The sequence below is a fragment of the Podarcis cretensis genome (assembly GCF_951804945.1).
Source record: "Podarcis cretensis genome assembly, chromosome: 3".
Classification (NCBI taxonomy): Eukaryota; Metazoa; Chordata; class Lepidosauria; order Squamata; family Lacertidae; genus Podarcis; species Podarcis cretensis.
The window spans coordinates 19186988-19202727 of NC_137172.1; the positions used below are offsets into that span (position 1 = coordinate 19186988).

The 15740-nt window shown below is 45.1% G+C and overlaps 1 protein-coding gene across 2 annotated transcripts in view; it reads left to right on the forward strand.

Annotated features, from left to right (window-relative positions):
• The window catches only part of RRP36 (ribosomal RNA processing 36), a 42987-nt gene that overhangs the window by 25202 nt on the left and 2045 nt on the right, over positions 1-15740 (forward strand). For both annotated transcript variants that reach the window (XM_079968949.1, XM_079968950.1), the window contains exons 3-7: positions 7870-8008; positions 14055-14121; positions 14571-14675; positions 14815-14889; positions 15076-15193. In XM_079968949.1, the coding sequence (XP_079825075.1) occupies positions 7870-8008; positions 14055-14121; positions 14571-14675; positions 14815-14889; positions 15076-15193 (504 nt within the window). The remainder of the gene's footprint in view (positions 1-7869; positions 8009-14054; positions 14122-14570; positions 14676-14814; positions 14890-15075; positions 15194-15740) is intronic.

Sequence of the window (15740 nt, forward strand, 5' to 3'; positions counted from 1 at the left end):
GGTAGGATGAAGAAGATTGACTGGTTCAGCTTCCAATCAAAGATACTTACATGACGGAGCAGAAGTTTGGAACTACAGTGGTACCTTGGTTGTTGAACGGTTTGGCTCCCGAACAAATCAGCTCCTGAACGCCGCAAACCCAGAAATGAGTGTTGCGGTTTGCAAATGTTTTTTGGAAGCTGAACAACCTCCACGGCTTCCGATTGAATGCTGAAAGCCCCTGCAGCCAATCGGAAGCTGCACCTTGGTTTTTGAACAGTTCCGGGAGTCGAACAGACTCCCAGAACAGATTAAGTTTGACAACCAAATATGTATGCAACAACAGCAGCAAGGATACTTATCACTAAGCACTGGAAAACCCAAGATCTACCCACACTGGAAGAGTGGCAGATGCAGCTGATAGACCAGGGGTCTGCAACCCGCGGCTCCGGAGCCGCATGTGGCTCTTTTACACCTTTGCCGCGTTCCAGGGCGGATACTAGCGAGGGGAGGAGGCGCATTGTGCGCCCTGACACTCCCCACTGTGGCAGGCGCTGTACTGGCTGTGACGTCACATGGGGGCAGTGCGTGCGTTAGTCACGCACCGTCCCGACGTCACCTTCCCGCCCGCCCACCCGCTACATTGTAAGGGGCATGTACGCTGGTCACTGCATTGAAAGGGGGCATGTACGCTGGTCACTGCATTGAAAGGGGGCATGTACACTGGTCACTGCATTGAAAGGGGGCATGTACACTGGTCACTGTTTTGAAGGGGAGTGAAGAACACACACACACAAAAAGGTAACTTGTTAATTTAACGTTTATTTCTATGAGGAGGAGTAATTCTGAGGGATCAAACAAAGAAATAATTAAAAAAGTGACAAAAAAGTTATTTTTATAATGACGAGTTTTGCGGCTCCCAGTTTTTTTTTCTTCGGAAACGGGTCCAAGTGGCTCTTTTTGTCTTAAAGGTTGCAGACCCCTGTGATAGACTATATGGAACTAGCTGAGATGACCGGCAGAATCCGAGACCTGGGAGAAGAGAAGGTTGAAGAAGACTGGAAGAAATTTAAGATTTATTTTAAAAAGCATTGTAATTTGGTTGAATGTTAAGAAGGATGCTAGATCATAAATAATTGAGCACCACTAAACTAGATGGAATTAGGATGACAAGTGAGATTGAGGAAAAAACATAAACCTTTGGGAGGATTATTAGATTATATTTTAAATGAATGGGATATAAGAATGTAAACAAGATGATAAATTGCGGGTAAGAATTGACAATGATGCAAGTGGGAGCGGGAGACGTGAGGGAGTCCAATGAAGCTAAGAAAATATGTTATGATATATGTTTCATTGTTTTTTACTTCTGCATTTATGTTTAAAAATTTTAATAAATATATATATATATATATATATATATATAAATAAGTTTGACAACCAAGGTACGACTGTATGCTACTCCAGTTCAAGCCTCAATCTACCCACCACCCTAGCTGTTCTTGGCTATATTTCATCTAGAGTCGTCGTGAGAATAAAAATACGTATCCTTTCCTCATCTCTTTTGGGGGGAAATGAGCTACAAATAAGAATATAAAAAATGCATCCATTTTTATTCCTTGTTGTGAGTTGCCCTGCAACTATAAGTACCGTATTTTTCCTTCTATAACACGCAGATTTTTTCTCCTAAAAAGGAAGGAGAAATGTCTGTGCGTGTTATTGAGTGAATGTGTGGTCCCTGGAGCCAAATAGTGCAAGGGGAGGCAAAAAAAAGCAGGCAAAAATCAAATCGCCCGGCTCCTAGAAGGGAAACATGAAAAGAGGAAGCGGCTGCTTTCCGGCATTCTGCCTCAGGGTCTTACTGCCCACCCACCTCTGTTTCCTTGCTGTGTTTGCTCAAACGGAACAAAGAGCAGGGAAAGCCCCTCCCCTCCAGGCAAGTGGAGGGGAAAGCAGAGTGTCTCCGTGCTGCTGAAAACATGCAGGAGGGAGAGAGAGAGAGAGAGAGAGAGAGAGAGAGAGAGAGAGAGCGCGAGCTGGCTGGCTTGGGTGGGTAGGTGAGGGAAACTTTTGCCTTCCTTTCCTCCCTATACCCCTCTCCTGCATTCTTAGCCAGCTGCTTCTCTGCACACCCCTCTCCTGCTCCTTGTCCCTTCTGTGTTTTTCCTTCCCTCCCCACTTAAAATGTGGTTAAAAAGCATGGATCCACGTGGATCCTCAGGATCTTTGCATTGGGTCAGCCCAAATTCACCATCAGATCACATAGCATGTCCATGGCTACAGCCTGCCCCCCCAAAATCACGCACCCACTGTTGCCTGGGGCTGCAATGGTGCAAAAATGTGGTTAAAAAGCATGGATCCACATGGATCCTCAGGATCTTTGCATTGGGTCAGCCCAAATTCACCATCAGATCACATAGCATGTCCATGGCTACAGTCTGCCCCCTAAAAATCACGCACCCACTGTTGCCTGGGGCTGCAATGGTGCAAAAACGTGGTTAAAAAGCATGGATCTACATGGATCCTCAGGATCTTTGCATTCAGTCATCCCAAATTCACCATCAGATCACATAGCATGTCCATGGTTACAGCCTGCCCCCCAAAAACCACGTACCCACTGTTGCCTGGGGCTGCAATGGTGCAAAAATGTGGTTAAAAAGCATGGATCTACATGGATCCTCAGGATCTTTGCATTCAGTCATCCCAAATTCACCATCAGATCACATAGCATGTCCATGGTTACAGCCTGCCCCCCAAAAATCACGCACCCACTGTTGCCTGGGGCTGCAATGGTGCAAAAATGTGGTTAAAAAGCATGGATCTACATGGATCCTCAGGATCTTTGCATTCAGTCATCCCAAATTCACCATCAGATCACATAGCATGTCCATGGTTACAGCCTGCCCCCCAAAAATCACGCACCCACTGTTGCCTGGGGCTGCAATGGTGCAAAAACGTGGTTACAAAACATGGATCCACATGGATCCTCAGGATCTTTGCATTGGGTCATCCCAAATTCACCATCAGAGCACATAGCATGTCCATGGCTACAGCCTGCCCCCCAAAAATCACGCACCCACTGTTGCCTGGGGCTGCAATGGTGCAAAAACGTGATTACAAAGCATGGATCCACAGGGATTCTCAGGATTTTTGCATTGGGTTAGCCCAAATTCACCATCAGATCACATGTCTGTGGCCACAGCATGAAGCACAAAAATGATACATCCACTGTTTCATTCAGAATGTTTTTTCCCTTGTTTTCCTCCTCTAAAAACGATGTGCGTGTTATGGTCAGGTGCGTGTTATAGAGCGAAAAATACGGTAAGTAAATGCAATTAGAAAGATTTTGCAATGGGGTCCAACACATAATGTAGGATGGTGGCTTTTTTCATGTTGACTTCTCTGTTTCCATATATGCACAAGGAGCTGTATCCTCGTACAGCTAGGGTTCTTCCATCTTTCTCCCACAAAAGAATTTTTAAAAATGAAGAGCACCTGGAACACCTCTTTTCATTCATTTTAACTCTTACTGCTAAACAAAGTGAGCTTCGTACAGTTCATAATTGTTGCTCCTTTTGCGGTCGTCATACTTTGCCTTTGGCTGTCTAGGTATGAAAGGACCCAAACCAATTTGTAGGCCTTTATGTATCTGAAACAACCTTGTTAAAGTGATTGCGTTTTAAACAGCAGGCTCTTTTATTTTGTCACTGGCTTCCGCAGTACTTTCTGTAATTGGTGTTTGCGAAAACTCTAGGTGAATAACTGGGAAAGGTTTTTTTTTTTTTGGAGTGGGGAGCAGAAACCAAGGGGGCATTTCATTGAGGTTGGCTGATAAATTTAGAACAAAGTATGAAAAGTGGAGTTTTTTGGGATGAAATAAGCAGTTGACCTGTGGAATTTATTGTAGCTCTAGTCGTGTTAAAATATACAGATTTAACATTTTGTTTGGCAATGGAGCTTAGATCATGTTGGTTCAGTTCTGCTTTCCCGTCAGTTAACTGTGTGTCAAGAAGGGATATGTATACATTGAGTGGCCCATATTGTTAAAGGTTTTCCCTCTCTCCTCTCCTTTCCTTCCCTCCCTCCCTGACCCCTTGTATTTTGGAGTAGAAGGTGCTGGTTCTTGCCCAGGGCAGGATAGCTGATTTGATGGGCCAGTGGTTTGATCCAATATGACAAATCGTGTGTTGATGTCTGAGGTGGAACGCATCATTTGGCCTGCGTTTGCAGAGGCTTTTGAGGTTGCCGTCTCTTTGCGGGTCTGTCCAGAGCTCATCAGGGAGGAAAAACTATTACAGTTCTAGACTTTTGCCATAAGGAATGACTAATTGAGGGATTACATGTTTGGCATGCCAGAACACAGAGAGAGAGGTGATGTCAGTAAAGCGTTGTGACGGGAAAATGCCTGAATGTTAGAATGTAGACAAAGCGAGAAAAGATGGTATGGGCCCTGATTTAAAATGTAGCCATCAGTCAAATTCTTTTCTCCTTAAAATCCCTCCTCAAATTTTACCATTTCCATTGAAGCTTCCACGTAATCACAAAGGACACACAACTTTACCTGTGCAAAATGGTGCTGTCAGGACCATAGCTGTCAACTTAATCCCACGTAATTCCACTTAATTCCACGTAATCACAAAGGACACACAACTTTACCTGTGTAAAATGGTCCTGTCAGGACCATAGCTGTCAACTTTCAGATTTGAAAATAAGGGAACAGCAGCCTCACCTGTCCCGGGGACAGTCTACAGGATATCTAACAATCCGGGATAGCAGCGGGATACGGCGCCAAAATAAGGAAATTTCCCACAAAAAAAGGGAGGGTTGACAGCTATGGTCAGGACGGTTGGGTTGTCTATAGCTCTGCAATAAGGTTACAGTCTCTGCCTGGAGGTGTGGGTTTGAATCCCACTCTGGCCTTTGGCAGGACACATGAGTGGGAAGGTGAACGGAATTTCCGTGCACTGCTCTGGTTTCACCAGCTGGCCACATGACCCGGAAAAACTGTCTGTGGACAAACGCCGGCTCCCTCGGCCAGTAAAGCGAGATGAGCACCGCAACCCCAGAGTCGTCCACAACTGGACTTAACTGTCAGGAGTCCTTTACCTCTACCTTTTTATGTTCCTGCTAGGGCATGTGCCCCTGTTTGCTCCACTTGCCAACCTCCCCTGCCATTCCTCCCCATTATCCTCCTGGAGCTTCCCTGTCACACCCTGCGCAAGGACTAAGCTTGCTTTTCACCTTCCCAGCCCCATTTCTCATGCCATTTCTCTCTTCTGTTTGTTAGTCCAGCTTTGCATCCCAGTTTTCACCCCCCCCATGTCCATGCCTCCTTCCCCTTCTTTTGTGCAACCTCCTTTGCACACAAAACTCCTCCATGGTAACCACCTGCATCTTCTTCCTCCCACACATTGCAACTTACTAAGCATCCTTTTCACTTTATGCCGAATAATGAAGCCTGCATGGCCTCCTATTTGTCGAACCCTTTCATGCCCCTGCCTTCAGTTTCAACCTCGTTCCCATGCCTTCTGCTCTCTCCTTTCTCTGCATCGCCATCTTCACCTTTACTCCTTTCCCCCCCCCTCTACCCGTCTGCTTACTTTCCTCAACTCTCCCTTGCACACCACCCCATTTCCACGTCTCCCCCTCTCGCTTGCACACAAACCCCTATGTGGATCCATTCTGCTGTCTCTTTAAAATAAACAGAATTTAAAGAGCAAGGCTGTCAGTTAGCTTGTTCAGTTAGAGCACGGTAGAGTTCTGATGATGGATGTTGCTTCTTAATAAAGACTCTGTTCCGAATTACTACAATGACTCTGGAACTTCATGTAGAAGACAACGCATGGTACCAGGAGTGGAGGTACCAGGATTGTGGGGAAATAGTATGGAGTCATAGGTTGCACATCCTTTATCTCACATAAGCTATCCGAGGAATGGAAGTTTAAATCAACCAAATGTTCCTTTTCAGTATTCCTCCTTTCCTGATGTACTCAAATGATTGTAAAAGTTTCCTCAAACCTCCGCCATTTTTAAAAAGCTGCCATTTTCCTCTCTCTTCCCACCATTTCGTCTTTACTCAAGCTTCTGGTGTTCTTTTAAAACCACTCCTCCCCTCTCAGTGATTCTCCTTTCTTGTCCCCATGCTATTGTACAACCTGCCTTCTCTTTTGCTTCTCATCATTATTACGTTTGTATACTGCCCTTCATCCATAGATCTCAGGGTGGTTCACAACATAAAAATATGAGATAAAAAACACAAAATACATAATAAAAACAAGAACAAACCAATAACCCCTCCTTCCCCCCAACCCCCCATGAGGGCTCGATGCAAATCCAAATTGTTATGAGGCACTACAAATCCTGCAATGGGGGCTGCCCAATGACAGCCTTACATTTTTATGTATTTAGGAAGATAAAATCGCTCCCTGCTATGCTTTCATCTCCTGTTTTCCCCCCTTCCTCTGATGTCACCTCAACCGTCAAAATTTAAATTGCAAGCACTTTGTGCTAGAAATTGGGTTTTATTTATTTATATTTAATCTGCATTGTGTATGATATATCAATCAACATCATGTCTTTTGGAACCTTTGTAAAACGTGGCTGCCTGCCGCAACATGTTGATGAAATGTGCCATGCGCAAACAGTTGTGCTCTGTCCCCAGGTCATAAAAGAGATGGGAGCTGGAAGGGATCTCCCTTAATCCTTAGGGCAGTGTCTGTAATGCAAAAAGCTCTTTGGCAGTGTCAGCAACCAGGACTGAGAAGCCCCTTGAGAGAGAGAAAGCCTAAGGAAAGATTTGTGCTATAGGAATGGCTTGACTTCAGAAGTGTTCCTTTCTAAGACAAGCGGAGAGTCAAGTACTTGTCGTATAATGGACATGCAAGGAGCTCTGAATGTATTCTGAATTCCTTATTTTTGGGCAGTGGGGGGAGAGAGTGGACATTTCTAGTCTATTTCCTAATCAGTGCTAAGCATCTCTCATTCTGTGTATTACATGTGAATGCAGGGTGGAAGAGTTCAATTTTGAAGCTGCACTTCAGCTCCGAGAACAGCTGCTTTTTAAAAATTTACATTAAAAGGCCGAAGATACAAGCCGAGAGTGATTTACACCTCTGATGCGAAAGTGCTCTTAATTCTAAGTCGTGAATCTAGAATTACTACTCTGGTCATTTTTCAGAAACACTAAAGGAAGTTAGAATGCAGACAAACTTTCAACCTTCTGCCGTCTTTAACATGTGAACGGAAGATGTTAAAAATCAGCTAATTTGTATATTAGTTGGTGATTTTGGCTTGTGTGCACCAAACTCTGAAACCATTAGTTGAGTGACCATTTTGTTTTTGTTTGTTTGGATCCTAATTTCACAGATAGAGCTGTGACCCGGTCTGTGTCATAATTCTGCAGGACTAGCACAGTGTGTGGTTACTTAATGTAGGATGCCAAGTTTGTAGTCCTTCCACACAACTCCAGTACACATGGGATTCCTTCAGACACTCCCAGGGAGAAGCTTCCAGTAGTGCTGTCTCATACTGCTGTTGAGGCCTCTTCCCATTGATCTGTGTCCCTGGTGGGATGTTGTTTGGGTTGAAAAGGTCCCTGTGATAGGCCCTGAATACTTAACCCAGCCACACGGGGATAGCACCATTGGCAGGGCAGTTTAGTGTGTCTTTGAAGGGGTTGTGAGACTGAGCACTGGGTGGGTGTGCAGGGTTTTTGTGGTGGCACGTGCATGAATCGCAAGGTGTTTACCTGCAGCTGCCTTTGCAATCTGAGTGCAAAAAAAGACAGTAGCATTCAACATGTCATGAAGCAGGTTGGGCAGGCAGGAGGAGTTTGAATAATCCAAAGACTGACATTTGTTTGCGGGTGTCTCGTTTTTATCTTTCCCCCAGAATGGTCTTCGATGTCTTTTGAGGAGCTGCTGCAGTTGAGAAATCAAGTTGGGACCAAGGCTTATCAGCAGATGACTACTGGGAAAAGGGCAGTAAATGTCACAAAACCAGAGAAGAAGCAGCGTCCAAACAAGCACGGGTAAATGTGTTTCCCTGTTGTGCATTCCCCCAAAGCGAACTGCATTCCCCTGGGCTCAGGTGAAGTCTGCAAACCTGCGCTTGCTTACTTGAGAGTGAGCTCTCAAGTTAGCAATTATCGAACTTGTGCATGGGCTCATGCAGTAAGCCCTTTTCTGCTTGGTGAAGGGCGTAAAGATTTCTTAGCTGCCTCTGGAGAGCTATTGGAGCAGAAACCATTCATCCTGGAAAGAAGGAATTGGAGTTTAACCAGAGGGCTCCCTCTGGGAGGGAGGGTGGTAGCATGGACTTACCTGAAGAACTAACAGCCTTAAGTGTCTGCTTTACGGTCTTCACCACTGGAGCTGCTACCTTGCTCTCTATGCATTTTTATAACCTTGCTGTGATTAATTTACTTCCTTCTTCCTAAGCCTCTCTAGGAGCCATTTATGTGACTCTTTGGCCCCGTTTGTGTTCCCAGTCTCTCACACTTTGGTGTACAGTGGTACTTCGGGTTACATACACTTCAGGTTACAGACTCCACTAACGCAGAAATATTACCTCGGGTTAAGAACTTTGCTTCAGGATGAGAACAGAAATCGTGCTCTGGCGGCGCGGCAGCAGCAGGAGGCCCCATTAGCTAAAGTGGTGCTTCAGGTTAAGAACAGTTTCAGGTTAAGAACGGACCTCTGGAACGAATTAAGTACTTAACCCGAGGTACCACTGTATTCTGTAAAATGCCATCAATGTGATAAGTAATTTAAACATTAAAGCAGACATGGATGCAAATCGTCACTGTATTCCCTCCTCGGACACCTCCCCGCAGTTCTCTCCATTTTGCTGTGTGTTCATTGCCCTTTGTTCATCGTCCTGAAGCCAGGTTTCAGTCGTCCAAGTGTCCCATCCAAGGGACACCTGTGCTTTCCTTCATCAGTTCTCTCTCATCTGTTTCCAACTTTCTCTGCTTCTCTTCTCTCTCCCCTTGTGCTGATACTTCACCTTTTACCTGAAGCTCTCACTGGCTTTCCAGACAATGCTATATAAGCCTTTCAAAATGCCTCTTCTATTATGGGTTGCTTATTTCTATTTTTATCTCTCCAAAGCCTTTTGAGAGAGAGCCTTTCTACAAAAGCCCCAGTGCAGCGGGAATCAAATCAGCTAGGTGTTTGTGTGTGTTTGTTTGAAAGGAACCCTCTCGACTTTAAGGGAATGCTCCCCAAATTCTATCCTGTTCAGTGGTGCATTCTTGAATGAAATTGGATTCAGAAGCAAGCAACATAACACTGCAATATTTTTTAAAAAGTGAGCAAGCTTTATAAAATCTTCCACATGCTCATTGGAAACCAGTATGTTATGGAAGCGAAAAGCAAGAGGTGTCTGCAGGAGCCTGGCTAGTTTGTGAATTCCTACATGGTGTCTGGAATGACAGCTCCTGCCCTGCTGCTGCAGTCCATTCTATTCATGCAAGGACTGCTGCCTGCACAATGGGATTCCTCTGCCCGCCCCCAAATCTGCTCTCTAGGGTTAGGGGGGACCCTAGAACAGATTTGGGTTGTGTACATGGGGAGATAAGAAGGAGCACAGGTTGAACTCCTTGTGCTTACAGGACAACTTTGTTGGGTATGAGCCTAAATGTTGCTCATCTGCCTGCTGCAGAAAGCAGAATCCTGTTGCTACTTCAAACCTGGAGGAGAAATGTTGCAGTGGGGCAGCTGGGACACCACACTCAAATAATGTTTTGCTGCCCCGGGGCTGTTACAGCAATAGGTGCCACATCCGGATCAAGAACTGGCAGCTCTGCCTGCGAAACTTCACAGTACTGTCACAATTCTGGTAAGGGTGCTGTCTTTTCAGCTAGCTAATAAAAATATAATTAACTTCATCGAGCCGTTCATGGGCTGTTGGTGCAGAAGATTAGCTTACTTGTTTTCTCCACTCCTCATAATTTTATCAGTTTGCACTTCTCCTGAGGGAATTTGGTGTATCCCTCTAAAAAAGGCTGTTTCATAGAGAGCCGTCTGTTTCCCGTGATGCGCTGCTTTTTCTGCCACATCTGAAGGCTGGCGGTTGCGAAGCACAACAGGAGTGTGACTTGGTTAACGTCACTGCCGAAGAGGGTCTGGGTGTCATATTTTCAAAGGATTTCTACGGCGGCTCATTAAAATTTATGTTGGCATAGCGATGGCGCCACGTCAGTCCGGGGAGTAAAAGGCACCAAATAAGTGATATGTTGACTTTACTGGACCAATCCATTTTGGAGAGAATATTCTAGGTTCATCACCTGCTTTTGTCTTCTGAATAATTGGGCGGTGTGGGTTGAAAATGCTTTGAAGGTGGTAATCCAGTAGGTTGGAGAGAGGTAGCGAACGGGGTGCTGGAACCGTTTATTGCTAAAGTGGTGACCTTTTCCGAACTCCTGCTTTGCATAAGTTTATTCCAGTATTTACTGCTTTTTATAGCCTGCCTTTCCACTGAAGTGCTCAGGTGCAGCTGGAGTGAAAACAGTTCTAACGTACAGTAAGCCCGCAACTGACGCTGGGGTTACGTTCTGGGGATCGTGCCCAAAGCCAAAATTGCATATCGTCAAAACACGTTCGGCAGGTTGGGGGGGGCATCGTTTTTCCTGGAATCCCACCCCCCTTTTTTTACTTTTTGTCTCACGCATAAAGCTGAATGTGTACAAGTTAAACGTATGTAAGTTGTAGGCTTAGTAAATAAAGGACATGAGTGGTGCTTACTTCTTTCTTCTTACCTGAACAATAAGTGTGGTTATTCATGGATACAAAGTTTTAAGAACACAACAATGTTAAAACTCATTTAACACCAAGCTACAGGTGAAACGTTGGGCCAAAGAGGATTTAAAAAACCAAAACTTTGCAAATTGTAATAAATCTGGGCACCTTTCGGTCGTTGCATCCCATAAAACAGAAGCAACGACTGAGAAAGCCCTGATCCTTGACCTTTTCTAAGTGGGGCTGTTGTCAGAAGAGGGTCTCCTTTGCTGATTTTTACTGAGAGACAAGCTCATGTGCTTTCCCTGAGCTCAGGTTGTTTAGGACTTGAAAGGGTAATGTCAGCATTTTTGGAAAGGGCATGGAAGCCAATTGGTGGTCGAAGCAGATACAGCGTTGCATAATCCCGAGTGTTCCTTGACGTTAATTAATGGGCTGCTGGGTTTTGCATGAAGAACAGCTTTTGAATACTCTACAGAAGCCCCAGATATAGCATATGGCAGTAGCTCAGCCAAGAGATTACAAATTGAACGATGGTTTCCAGAGCCAGGGATGAGGAATCTGTGGCATTCCAGGTGTTACTGAACCACAACTCCCATCATTCCAGTCTATTGTCCACACAGGATGGGGCTGATGGGAGTTGGAATCTAACGATATGGGTGGGGGTGGGGGCAAAGCCTTACCAGCCCTGGTTTTAAGCCGGAGCCATTCATCAGGAATAAATAATCTGCTGATGATAAAAGGCAATTCTGGATACTAGAGAGATTTTGAACATCCAAAAGTAGCTTGGGGTGGGTCCACTTCCAGAGAGATGTCAGTGTCATTCCATCAATCAAAAAATATTTCCATCCAAATTTATCTGACTTTGGGTCTTGGGATGAAAACTTGCATCTTATACAGCTGGTAGCAGAACCCTGTGATATACCAATAAAGGCTAGGGACCACCATTTCAAACCAAAATCTTGACTTTGAACATCAGAAAAGCAAAATCTCATTAGAGATTATATTATTTTGTCTGAAACTTTGCTCCCTGACCTTTATTCAGAGTAGCGTACACATAATGACTTGCGGTTTGTGCCCTGCAATTCTGAAGAAAAAGACGGCCTCTTAAAAGGCGATGAATGCAGGTGAAAGGGGACGGAATGATAAGAGCACTTAATTAGATGCACACAGCCCGGGAAGCTGCTTTTGGGTTGTTGTTTTTTTGTTTTTTGTTTTTTAATTAGCACTTTTCCCTCTTTTACCCACTGATTATATAATTAATTTGCCATACAGATTGCAATCACTGCAATACAATCAGTCGCATTGGAATCCACCCATGCCAGCGGAATCGAAATGTGTTCTTCGCTTTCCGTCTTTACATCCTCCCATTCTGCATAGGAGTGCGGACCCAACGGGTGTGTGGATGCACCCGTGCTTAATTTGGTGGATACAATAAAATATTGGTACAATACGGTTTTCAAGACAGTCTACTCTTTCCTTAACATATACTTCAAGGCTTCAAATCACATACAGTTCAGTAATCCTTGACTGACAGCCAGGCGCAAAAAATGGCACCCAGACTTTTTAGGTGCTCGGAAATGGAGAATCTTTAGACGCAAAATGTGCTTGGCACCCTGCTAATTTCGAACCCTGTTTAATTCCATTTCCCCTGTGTTTGTTTCTCCTTTCAAGTGAATTGTTGTAAGAGCAAGCTACAGTCAAGCGATGTAGTTGAGATCAGAGAATCATGGAATTGTAGTGTTGGAAGGGACCCCGAGGGTCATCTAGTCCAATAGACATTCTGTTGTGACGTCTGTAAAGTACAGTGGTACCTCGGGTTACATAGCCTTCAGGTTACAGACTCCACTAACCCAGAAATAGTACCTCAGGTTAAGAACTTTGCTTCAGGATGAGAACAGAAATCGTGCTCCGGCGGCGCAGCGGCAGTGGGAGGCCCCATTAGCTAAAGTGGTGCTTCAGGTTAAGAACAGTTTCAGGTTAAGAACGGACCTCCGGAACGAATTAAATACTTAACCCGAGGTACCACTGTACTTCGAAGGTGCCATTTGGCACCCAGTAAGTTTCTTAGTAACTTAGTGGGACGCAGGTGGCGCTGTGGGTTAAAGCCTCAGCGCCTAGGGCTTGCCGATCGAAAGGTCGGCGGTTTGAATCCCTGCGGCGGGGTGCGCTCCCGCTGCTCGGTCTCAGCGCCTGCCAACCTAGCAGTTCGAAAGCACCTCCAGGTGCAAGTAGATAAATAGGGACCGCTTACCAGCGGGAAGGTAAACGGCGTTTCCGTGTGCGGCTCTGGCTCTGGCTCTGGCCAGAGCAGCTTCGTCACGCTGGCCACGTGACCCGGAAGTGTCTCCGGACAGCGCTGGCCCCTGGCCTCTTAAGTGAGATGGGCGCACAACCCCAGAGTCTGTCAAGACTGGCCCGTACGGGCAGGGGTACCTTTACCTTTACCTTTAAGTTTCTAACACTGTTCACTTAATAATATGCATGTCACAATTTTCTGTAAACAGGACATGGATGCTTTCATTGGTAGAGTAGTTAACTAAAGCTCTACACTGCAATCCTTAGCAAATATACTTGGAAGTAAGGTCCATTGTACACAGTAGGATATAGGCTTATGCTGTTGTGTTTCGGAGTACTCTCTTGATTTAAATAAAGGGGGCTGTTAAATTATTGGGGGTGAAAATTCAGGACACTCTTGTTCTTTGAAGTTACATTTTCCCTCTTGGAATGGAGGGAAGGCAATGTTAAAGAGCCCTTTTCTTTCTAACTGAGTGGTAACTTACAATTCAGTAAACAGATACCTTGCATTTCCTTCAATATCTCAAAAAGGCATCTATACTAAGGCTCTAGTATTTAAATGTAATGATTAATCAATAATTGGTTAAAGGCCAGACTATTTATCAACTAAACTTTTATAATCTGTTGACAGCCCTTAATATATACATAGCAATAAATATAAGGAAACACATACATCATGTAGTTAGCCTTAATATCTATTATAAACTCTTCTAGTAGTAATACATCTTGTTCCAAAATTCAGAAGATTGAATCCAGTCCTGCGTTAATGTACTTTTCCCTTTAATCTCTTCTCTTGTCATATTACATAACACACTTTGCTTTCCAAGTGGCTTTCAATTCCTTGCACATAGCAGTCTCTTAGTTTCCAAAAGTTTCTAGTGGTCAACAGTGCGGAGGGAAAACAAGCAAAACACTGGCGCAGCATTTGAGTTTCGCATCTTGAGAGATGGTTCTGAGAATCAGCCCACCCAAGGATAGGATATAACCCCAGGCTTCTCTTTCCTAAGTATGTACTCTCTATATCTCCCTCTCCCACAGACCTCTGGAAATTTCAGCCAAGAAGCCCGTCCCCTATCTAAGACGAGTTGTGCCTGTTAAAAAGAAGGTGAGTTGTTTTTTTTTCTCTCTTCAACATTATTTCATTCCTCCCCTTTTTCTGGTTTTTATTTTTTCATTTTCTTTGTTAAATTTGCAAATTAATAAAAAAGGGAAGAAAATAGCCTTGTGTCCGTGGACAAAAAACATGGGTAGAAGAGAAAAGAAAAGGAAAATATTTGAGTAACACAACTGAAAATTACTTGGAGGGGATGAATGAAAATTACTTGGGAGGAGATGAATATAATGGAGTTCGCATGACGACTGAGGAGACTGTTGACTTAGTAAGCAGTTCTCAGCGCAGTGCTGCATGAGGCAAAGGCCACTGAGTGTGACAGGAATGATACAGATTCGGCTTGCTCCTGAAAGACAAGAGTAATGATGGGTGCCCAGGAAGAAAGACACCACTTTTTGGCAGTGTTCAAATTTTAGTGCTCGCTTCTCTTTCCTCCTCCCCAGGTACCTCGAGATCCTCGCTTTGATGACCTCTCTGGGGAGTATAAGCCAGAAATCTTTGAAAAGACGTATGGTTTCTTGAACGATCTCAGGAAGAAGGAGAAAGAGGTAATGGCTGCAGCTACTCACGTTGAGTGCAACCTGCCTAGAAGGAGAGAAAGCCTGTGTTGACGTCCCTTTTTACCTCAGAGTCCTGGGTTGAAAGGCGACTTCCCTTTCAGCGCATTCCCCTCTTTCCCCCCTGCAGGTAGTTCAGAAGCACCTGAAGAAATGCCGAAATGTGGAGCGGCAAACCAAGTTGCAGCAGCTCCTCAAGCAAATGGTGAGTTGGGGCCGCGGGGAATTAGGAGCAGCTTGGGTTTCCTTTGGAGACGCTGCAGGCAGGCCCAAAGCCTGGAGCCACCGTTCAGCGGAAAGCTCCAGTGAGGCCAGTGAGATTGGGGAGAGGAGAAACGTTGACACTGGCCAGCCGTGCCATGTTTGCAACTTGCCCATCTTTGCTTCTTAGACTCAGCAAGAGGAGATACAGAGGAAACAACAGAAGGAGAGAGAAAAGGAGCTGGCCTTGAAGAGGCACCAGAGGGAGCTGGCCCAGCAAGGGAAGAAGCCCTTCTATCTAAAGAAGTGTAAGTGTTGGCACGGTTCGAGCCTTGACTTTCCGTCTGGCATTAATAAATGCTGTCAAGTAGGGGACCTGTTGCTGATGCAGTGGCGTAACTGGCGGGGGACACAGGGGCGATTGGCTCGGGCGCAAAATGTCAACACCCAGTGCTGCCTCAATACAGCTGCGTGCTTCTGTCGCTAGGCTCTGTTGAAAACGGTTTCTCCCTGCGAACCAGGAAGTGACCTCTCCATGCAATGGAACAACTCTTCTTATCTCTGCGGTTTCGATCTCCTGGGTGACAGGGGCACTGCTAGGCAGTTGAATGAGCATGCGTACACTGTCTGTTTCCCAGCCTCCCACCCATCCCTGGGCCCTGGCAACCCACGCTATGCCACTGTCTATAAATTGGTTCACAGCAGTGTCTGCAATGGTGTGACTCTTGAACAGAAGGAAGAAATCCTTTTAAGACAGGGCTCGATGGGAGTCAGTTAAACAAACTGATCAGAGTCGTAGCTGCACTTCTGGGTTTGTCCTGGTTTGACCCAAACTCTGTGTGACCTTGAGCACCT